Here is a 10,126-nt window from a genome sequence, read left to right as displayed (position 1 = left end):
GGACCAGATAACAGTTTTCAATCGCTTTGCCTTGAGAAATGAATGAGGGAGCGATTCACAAAACTGACCAGAGATCAGCGTTTAAAAAACCTGTCGTACACCAGGACAGGACACTCGACCGAACCGGGATGAGGACGAAACCTCTGAAAAATTATGACATGATGTTCCAATATAGGAAACAACTTTAAAATAACTCGGTGATTTTTAAAATGGAAAACTACACGGGAATGACGTCGGTGCAACCTATTTCCCGATCTTTCCGGGACCGTGACGCATTACCGGAAGTACTGCCGCTAAAAGTGGACGATATCTCCAAAAAACTGGAATATTTCTGCTAAAACAGGTAAAAATCTTCTCGCAGTGCGGACAGATATCATATGTATGGAGTCAATTGGATCTGTAAGACACTTGTAAATCAAAATTGACTATTAATGTGTTTCTTGGGCTGAGGGAAGACCAGTAGGGGGGACGGTTCTTTAACCATCCAAGCGTTATGAAAGTGTGTTTTTTAGTTTCCTTATTGATTGTATATTTATTATTGTGTTCATTGCTTGCATTGTCATGCGTTATTACATCGACCAATTACATTTATTCTTATATTACGTAGTCTCAGATCTGCTGTTTAACCGATATACCAGTATGTGTTTAAATTCTGTTGGCATCCTCAGTAGTGAATTACGTTATAATGGGTTAAGATGGAATGACCCTGTAGCCTTAAGTTTATAATAGATGACCTGGCCATCGATACCATGTATATTGATTGATTGATTGACATATATATGACATATATGATAGTATACCAGGCTGTATAGTGTTGTCCAGGTGCTTGTCCTTTTAGATTGTTGATACTATTGCTAATTTAAATCAACAGCGCTTCACCATTGAGATCGAACATTCATTTCCTAACCTCTTACGTTAAATGTTTTCTCCCCTGTGCCCTCCTAGCTGGGGTTTCTCTCTGAGTCCTGTGTCCGTGGATGGAAGTGGAGACAGCGGCTGAGATGGGTCCTGAGAGAGTCTTGCCAAGCTCGGAGGATGACCTGGGAGAGGAGCGGCCGTCTGACGGAGCGGCGCCCGGGGCTGGAGGGGAGTGGAGCGGAGAGGACATGGCGGAGGATGACGGGGAGGGAGACATGGAAGAGGATGATGGCGTGAATGACAATGGAGGGTATTACTACCAGCCCCTCAACCAAGAGCCAGATGGCCAGAACGGCATGCCGGCAGAGCAAGCAGAGGAGACGGGATCTCATGCCGAGCAGCTACAGGAGGTTCAGGAGAGGATTGAGGTGAGCTGAAGGTCAAATCACATTTGTAAAATAAAAACAGAACAAATGTTTATTTAGAAACAGCCTGTTTTCTAGTTCATGTCATTTGCGGCAACACTCTCTCTGGTCCTTTGCACTCCGCAGCTAAGGTACAACAGTAGTTGTGAAGTCTGTCTGGAGACCACCACTGCTGCTGTTTTTCTGTTCTGACAACTAGCTCATTACATTCACTTGCTGTGGAAACCAGCAGTTCAGGGTCCTGAGGACCAGATTGAGACCACTGCTCTACAGGTTTTAACCCTGCCTGTTTCTCTGCAGGCAATGGGTCTCTACCTGCCTCAGGCTCCGCCTCCAGACAGTGATGAGGAGGAGGACCCAGATGCGGCAGCCGCCGAGCGGAGCCACGCCTCCATTCCCATGGACCCAGGTAAGGTCATGTTAACACCTGTGATCTCAGTCCTGTCGGTCTGAAGGAACATGAAGAATTCTTCTCAGATGGAAATTTTTCAAATACGTGCTCTGAAGGTTAAGTATGATTCAGACTGCTGACATACCCGAGTTTATATGAGTTGTGACATATAGCCATGTGGAGCTTTTATAAGACAAATGTAAAATTGGCTTGTCCTCATTTGCTTGCTTGGCAACGGCTACAGTGAGAATAACACGTACAGCTGGTACTATAATAACTGATAAATAACAGCTATATAAAACAATACTACTTTACCATGAACTCAAAATGCTTCTGTTCTCACCATCATTTCTAAAAGCGGGGTAATTTATACATTCTGGAGTTTTTCAGTTTTTTCTGGGAGCTTTCCTAGTTTGGAGAACCTTTATCTCCAAACACAATGGTCCTCCGTACACTGCCTCCATGTTGGCCTTTCTGCTGTGTAGTTGGGACCCTGGCCAACACTGTACCTGAGAGCTCTTACTCATACTCCACCATACACATACACATTTAATATACACAGAACATAGACACATAAACACACTTAAAGGAATCCATAACCACTTCATCAACATATATAAACACATCTTAAATCTCTTTTTTTTTGGTACTTAGTGTCTTGTATCTTGTACATGTGCCCATTTTACATAATGTTTACATCCTCAGTATTTTGTATTATGTTGCTTACTTAAAAACGGAAGAAAAATACTTTCCATCTTCTCAAAAACATTTCTTTGTATGAAAGTACAAAAAATGGGATTTGATCACGAAACAGACGAGAACACATTAAATCTTGATATAAGCAGAAATTACATGATGGGACTGATGCTGCCAGGTGGAAACAGAGTCTAAGTGAACTAACTGGAAATTTTGGGCGACTTCTCCATAGATCATGTGGAACTGGTGAAGAGGACCATGGCCAGCGTGGCGCTGCCCTCTTTGGGGATCCCGCCATGGGCACAGGATCTGTCTGATGACCAGTGGAGAGACATGGTCCAACACACTCTGGAGAACCGCCAGAGCGCCGCCGGGCTCCGAGTGCTCCGCAAAACAGCCAGGAACTGAACTCTGATCCAACATTTCACCCCCACAGCCTGCCTTTAAAAGGAATACACACTCTTACAGAAAAATGCTACAACCTCATATATTGTGTGGAATGACAGACTGTAAAGCTTATCACATCCATTAAAGGATAAAATTTTAATTTATGAGTGATTAGAATCAGCGCTGTCAATCTAACACTATGCATTCAGGTAGGTGTAGCTTAACTCGGTTTGACTAAGAGGTCAAACAACTGAAGTGATCAAAACATGATTGAGATGGTTTAATGAAAATAGTAATGAACTCTGTTGAGATGAAAACCCATCTCAGCTTAAACAACAAATAATCCAACACTTGTCATTAAGAACTGCTCTTCATGCGCTCTTACTGTTCCACTGTTCAGATCATATCAGACCTGCCAGATTTTCTCTAGTCATTTGAGTCCTGAGGTGACCAGTGTTTTCAGGATTTAATCTAGAGCCAGAAAAATCTAACATGCTTGGCCATTTGCCATGTCTACAGTGGCTCTATATCAAATCAACATTACACCAGCTGATTTCCCTTGCTTGTCCTGTCCGCTCTGGTTGAAAGTGTGTTAATGAGTGTAATCAGCTGTGAGTTGGAATGGGAAGCTGCATACAAACAGCTTTTTATGGTAATGACTCAGAACCACTCAATGATAATGGTACTGTTCATTAAACAGCCAGCATGCTTAACTGTTGCTATGTAGCGTAAGTACTGTGATTGATAGTAAACACAGGTAACAACCCTATTCTCCAACACAACTGGAAGTTGATGAGGCAGTGTATTCCTTTTAAATGCCACCACCCCAGCCCCAATCCAATTTCACCAGGGGTGTCTGTGTGTGATTTCCAACAGTCACGGTCTAAAGCTCGTCATCGTCCCATTCTGAACTGATGGATGGACATGACCTTGGGTTTAAAGATGGCTTGGTATACCATGGCTCTGGTGGTTTAAATTTCCCCAAACACTGAATCATTCCACAGACTGATGTCTCAGCAGTGAGCCTGGCCTCTCTGCTAAGACTCCTTAATTCCTTTGACTCTGGACAGGAGTGAGAGTCACTGGGGAAAAGATGACTAGGAGACCATCTGATGTTTAACTCTGCTGTCCATCTCATCCCTCTGACTTGTACACAGGAAAAAAACAGTCTGGCTGAGCCTGTGGACAGACAGGAGACCAGGTGTAGACCTCAGGGTTTAACACGATCTAATTCACTCATCCCGTTGCATCACAAAGCCTTCCATCCATTTTGTGTCATCCTGATTTTCTCCAAGTTTGATCGGTCTGTTTGATTGTGTATATATTTGTGACCATCATCATGACACACACATCAACTGTATTTTGGTCTTTTTATTTTGTTCTGTACATACATGAACATCTGTACAAAATGTGACTTTCATATTATGTAATGTCTACCTAATTAAAGTACAACATATGTACATAATGAGTGGGAGAGGACCTTTACATTAGTGGAAGGGCTGGGTGGGACGGGCATGTGTCTGTGGCCACTGGACAAAAAGGACATCTGTTGAAATGCCATTCAGCTGACTGTGTGTGTATATACATGTTTAATTATCCTAATGTGGATCAAATGTTCTCATTAGGATAGAAAAACCAGAAACCACCTACCTTGTGTGGACATTTTAGAGGTCCTCACAAGTAAAAGAGTCTATTTTAGGGTTAGGACTTGGTTTTAGGGTTAAGGTTAGAATTAGGGTTAGGCATGTAGTTTGCATGGTTAAGGTTAGGGTTAAGGGCTAGGAAATGAATGTAGTCAATGAGGGGTCCTCATATGGATAGTGAAACGTGTGTGTGTGTGTGTGTGTGTGTGTGTGTGTGTGTGTGTGTGTGTGTGTGTGTGTTGCTCTTGGATACTTTGGAATGGCAACAGTAAATTAAGCTTTAGCCACAAGCAGGGGCAGGGTCTGTGATGAGGTCACTTGAAGAATGTTCATATCTGATCAGAGAGAGAAACTGGTGAATAATGTAAAGCGTGAGTCACTGAGCAGCTCAGACAACATGATGTATTTTTCTTTGAAGGCAATGACGCTTGTGAAAGACAGATCAGACTTGAATGGTTTCTAATCTAAAGCAACAGGAGCTCTGGAGTCCATTTTGTCCAGCGGCCTGTCCCCATTGTTGGAATACTCATTGATTGACAGCAAAGCTTGGAGGGACATGCCTATAAGACAGAGCAGAGGACAATGTGCACCATGTGGGAGCCAATAAACCAATGACAACAAAAAACCCAAGGGGCCAGTGAGGACATATCTCTGGGCCAACCTACATGTAGTATATGCTACACAATGATTTGCAACAATAATCACAGGCAAACATTCTATTTTTCTTTGTAAAATGTGCCCGAATGATAAAACAAGTTCTCTCTTCATTTCTTCATCCTCTCTTTAGATTCCTATAAGGATTGTTTTGTTTTTTTTGCACAGCCATGCATGTCCACCCCACTAACCAATATTGCTTAGGTGTTGGAAAATGAAGGAGACCAGTTCAGTCAAACAGAGACAACAGGATATAGAAGTTTAGTTTGTACAACAAAAAGAAGCCAGATGAAAGATAACCTGATGACGTCAACAGGTTGAAGGAGCAGGAAAAAGAATCAGGAGCTAGTAACCAAACTGAAAACTACCTCTGTAACTCCTGCATCTATTAAAATGTCTCCGGGCTAGAGGAATACTCTGAATACATTTCTAGAGGCTTCTATGACTGATAGAGTCCTGGTGTGTTTGAGCAGTCCTACAGCTCTGTTCAACAGAGGCAGTACAGGCTACAGAGAAGATCCACAACATTCAGTTTTGAAGTCTTTGAGCACCTCAAGTGGACTAGTGTTATTTTACAAACAAAAAATGATCTTTTCTCTGCTAGATTCACTGTATGGACCACAAAAACAACATCAAACAATCCAGATTTAAACGGTCTCTTTTCTGTTTCATCATGCAAACACCTATTTCTGACAGACGTGGGCCTGGTCTGGTGGATTCAGATAAACCAGACGTTTTTACAATCATGCCTTTGGTGGATTAATAACTTCCAGGGGTTGAGATGCTGTGAGGCTGTTGACTCACGAGTTAACAGTGACGTCCAGGAAGGAAAATAAAGCTATCTGGTGTAGCGTTGCAGCAGTAAACACACCATCTACTGGCCGGTGTCTGGTAAACCCCACAATTCACCAGACAATCAATTTAACAGCCAAAACACATTTAGAGTTGGCTGGTTGCAGGGGGCATCCAGGTAGCATAGCGGTCTATTCCATTGCCTACCAACATGGGGATCGCCGGTTTGAATCCCCGTGTTACCTCCGGCTTGGTCGGGCGTCCCCACAGACACAATTGGCTGTGTCTGTGGGTGGGAAGCCGGATGTGGGTATGTGTCCTGGTCACTGCACCAGCGTTTCCTCTGGTCGGTCGGGGCGCCTGTTTGGGAGGGGAGGGGAGGGGAGGGGAGGGGGGGGTAGCGTTATCCTCCTATGCGCTACATCTCCCTGGCGAAGCTCCCCACTGTCAGGTGAAAAGAAGCGGCTGGCGACTCCACATGTATCGGAGGAGGCATATGGTAGTCTGCAGCCCTCCCCGGACTGGCAGAGGGGGTGGAGCTGTGACTGGGACAGCTTGGAAGAGTGGGGTAATTCGCCGGATATAATTGGGGAGAAAAAGGGGAAAAAGCCATACAAAAAAAAGTTGGCTGGCTGCCTGTTTAATTTACCAAACACAGGTAGAGCTGACCAGCATTTGGGTGGTGTTCAGAACCTGGATATACAATGCTGTTCATTAATATTAGACAAAATTTTCACCAATGGTTTTTTTCATGTGCAATAAGAAATGATAAAAAAAAGACACAAAGAGTGGTGCTTGAAAGTTTGTGAACACTTTAGAATGTTCTATATTTCTGCATAAATATGACCTAAAACATCTTCAGATTTTCACACAAGTCCTAAAAGTAGATAAAGAAAACCCAGTTAAACAAATGAGACAAAAATATTATACTTGGTCATTTAGTGAGGAAAATGATCCAATATTACATATCTGAGTGGCAAAAGTAAATGAACCTCTAGGATTAGCAGTTAATTTGAAGGTGAAATCAGTGAGAGTCAGGTGTTTTCAATCAATGTTATGACAATCAGGTGTGAGTGGGCACCCTGTTTTATTTAAAGAACAGGGATCTATCAAAGTCTGATCTTTACAACACATATTGGTGGAAGTGTATCATGGCAAGAACAAAGGAGATTTCTGAGGACCTCAGAAAAAGCGTTGTTGATGCTCATCACGCTGGAAAAGGTTACAAAACCATCTCTAAAGAGTTTGGACTCCACCCATCCACAGTCAGACAGATTGTGTACAAATGGACAAAATTCAAGACCACTGTTACCCTCCCCAGGAGTGGTCGACCACCAAAGATCACTCCAAGAGCAAGGCGTGTAATAGTCGGCCAGGTCACAAAGGAACCCAGGGTAACTTCTAAGCAACTAAAGGCCTCTCTCACATTGGCTAATGTTAATGTTCATGAGTCCACCATCAGGAGAACACTGAATAACAATAGTGTGCATGGCAGGGTTGCAAGGAGAAAGCCACTGCTCTCCAAAAAGAACATTGCTGTCCGTCTGCAGTTTGCTAAAGATCACGTGGACAAGCCAGAAGGCTATTGGAAAATATTTTTTTGGGTGAATGAGACCAAAATAGAACTTTTTGGTTTAAATGAGAAGCGTTATGTTTGGGGAAAGGAAAACACTGCATTCCAGCATAAGAACCTTATCCCATCTGTGAAACATGGTGGTGGTAGTATCGTGGTTTGGACCTGTTTTGCTGCATCTGGGCCAGGACAGCTTGCCACCATTGATGGAACAATTAATTCTGAATTATACCAGCGAATTCTTAAGTAAAATGTCAGGACATTTGTCTGTGAACTGAATCTCAAGAGAACATGGGTCATGCAGCAAGACAACGACCCTAAGTACACAAGTCGTTCTACCAAAGAATTTTTTTTTTGCCTGATTTTTGCCCCTTTCTCCCAATTTAGTGGCCAATTGCTCCCTATTGTAGTTAAAACACCCACCCTTGTACTGTATCGCCAACTGCATCTCTCCGGCCAGCAGTCTCGAAGGAGACGCCTTGCCACTTTCGTGACAAGGCGAATCCAGGCCAAACCACTGCTTTATCCGACACACACAGACATGCATTCATGTGACAAACACAAGCCGACTCCGCCCCCCTCCCGAAGCAGCACTGCTAATGTTGCTGCTTCATTGACTCCAGCCATAGTCGGCTCTGACGAGACCAAGGCGTGAACCCTGGTCCCCAGCGGGCAACTGCATCGACACAAAGCCGATGCTTAGACCGCTGCGCCACCGCGGAGGCCCCAAAGAATTTTTAAAGAAGAATAAAGTTAATGTTTTGGAATGGCCAAGTCAAATTCCTGACCTTAATCCAATCGAAATGTTGTGGAAGGACCTGAAGCAAGCAGTTCAAGTGAAGAAACCCACCAACATCCCAGAGTTGAAGCTGTTCTGTATGGAGGAATGGGCTAAAATTCCTCCAAGCCGATGTGCAGGACTGATCAACGGGGGGGGGGGGTCACACCAGATAGTGAAAGCAAACGTTCACATACTTTTACCACGCACAGATATGTAATATTGGATAATTTTCCTCAATAAATAAATGACCAAGTATAATATTTTTGTCTCATTTATTTAAATGGGCTCTCTTTATCTACCTTTAGGACGTGTGTGAAAATCTGGTGATGTTTTAGGTCATATTTATGTAGAAATATAGAAAATTCTAAAGGGTTCACAAACTTTCAAGCATGACTGTACATTAGCTTCTGTATCATTGTCCATAAAATCCTCTGTGCAACTGTTGTGTGATGTCATTTCCACTGTTGGAAATGTAGTTTAGTTTTGAGAATGAGGATGTGTTTTTGAACAGAGCCTTCACAGATTAGCGCAGCGATTAGAATACCAAGATAAATTAGACTGTAGTTTTTCTGTCCGCTAACCGACGGCACAATATGTCACTTGTCAGATGGAAAAAAAAATCCATTTAACTGCCGGCCAGAGATACAGAAACTATCAGAAACAACTGCAACTGTTTTCATATGCTGCAGACAGAAATGAGGTTGAAAATCAGCCCTCTTCCTTTAAACTCAGAAAAGAAGCCATCTCGATTTTTGGTGCTCTGATGTGATTGGTCGGTGTTCTAAACAGAGGTTATCTGACAGATGGTTTCCTACGGTGATGATCTGTTTGCTGGTTGCATGACTTACATTCACTCTGTCACTGGGCAGAACTGTTGTACTCAATGGGAACACACCAGCAGCACACCAAGGAACCTGTGGAAGTCTGATGACGTTCCTAATAACCTTGACTTTTGTAAGCTTGGTAAAGTGCTGTTTGCTGTTGGCATTAGCGGTCTCAATTGCTTCCATCAGATAGCAGCACACACATGGTTAACAGCAGCCTAAAAACACATAGTTTCACCCTTGATTCCAGGCTCATGAAGACGCTAAAGCAGGGGTGTCAAACTCCAGGCCTCGAGGGCCGCAGTGTCTGCAGGTATTTGTTGCAACCATGCACTACACCACCTGATTAAACTAGTTCCTTTCCCTCCTTGATCCAGGAGGTGAGCTAATTAGTGAAATCAGGTGGTGTGGTGCATGGTTGCAACAAATACCTGCAGACACGGCGGCCCTCGAGGCCTGGAGTTTGACACCCCTGCGCTAAAGGATTCTTGTCACTAAGACTAATTTTGGGCCCTGAGCTACAGCTTGAAAACCACTCAGAGCTTCTGCCCATCTGCTAAACCCCTCTCTGATGGGTAGGAGGCAGGAGGGAAGGTGAGGGCAACATGGTGGAATTACATTGACCCGTCTCCATGAAAACACAGACCAAACAAAAACAACCACCCAGAACAATCAAATGTCACCAACAGCAACGTGTGACTCTGGTAACACCTGTCTGAAGCAACACCAGCGGGAATGTGTAATAGTGTGCACGTGTGTGTGTGTGTATGTGTGCGCACGCACGCACGGCAGCTGTGCTTAGTCTGCAGTCCAGTCCAGCTGAGATTGTAGAATGATGATGAGGGGGTGGGACTTAGATGGAGCTGGGGGGGAGAGACCTAGAAAAGAAATGATAGGTCAAGTAGTGCACAGCAGGCGACTGATTGGATGAGAGGTTGAGAGGCGGGGCTGCAGTGAAGTTGTCCTTGGAGCCCTGAGCAGGAATCAGCTTCCTGTCCCTAATTCTAAATATTCCTGTCCCCAGTTGTAAGTACTTCTTGACCCAGTTTTCATGACCCTGTTCCTACTCCTCATCAGTTCCTGTTCCATTCCTGACAACTTA

The 10,126-nt window shown here is 43.7% G+C and overlaps 1 protein-coding gene across 1 annotated transcript; it reads left to right on the top strand.

Annotated features, from left to right (window-relative positions):
* Window positions 1-89: 89 nt before the first annotated feature.
* On the top strand, window positions 90-5,659 carry mea1 (male-enhanced antigen 1). The gene is made up of 4 exons (XM_056291784.1): window positions 90-343; window positions 946-1,286; window positions 1,584-1,692; window positions 2,603-5,659. The coding sequence occupies exons 2-4, from the start codon at window positions 978-980 to the stop codon at window positions 2,776-2,778; spliced, it is 594 nt and encodes a 197-aa protein (XP_056147759.1). The 5' UTR covers window positions 90-343; window positions 946-977; the 3' UTR covers window positions 2,779-5,659.
* Window positions 5,660-10,126: the final 4,467 nt, after the last annotated feature.

This window comes from Lampris incognitus, chromosome 13 (assembly GCF_029633865.1).
Source record: "Lampris incognitus isolate fLamInc1 chromosome 13, fLamInc1.hap2, whole genome shotgun sequence".
Classification (NCBI taxonomy): Eukaryota; Metazoa; Chordata; class Actinopteri; order Lampriformes; family Lampridae; genus Lampris; species Lampris incognitus.
The sequence above is the reverse complement of the archived record's forward strand: the minus strand, read 5'-3'. Positions and strand labels throughout refer to the sequence as shown.

Bases quoted from the DNA above. Each gene is read 5' to 3' on its own strand.
- mea1 (XM_056291784.1), top strand. From the start codon at position 978: ATGGAAGTGGAGACAGCGGCTGAGATGGGTCCTGAGAGAGTCTTGCCA. The intron at 1,287-1,583 runs GTGAGCTGAAGG...GTTTCTCTGCAG, and splicing joins AGGTTCAGGAGAGGATTGAG to GCAATGGGTCTCTACCTGCC. The intron at 1,693-2,602 runs GTAAGGTCATGT...ACTTCTCCATAG, and splicing joins CTCCATTCCCATGGACCCAG to ATCATGTGGAACTGGTGAAG.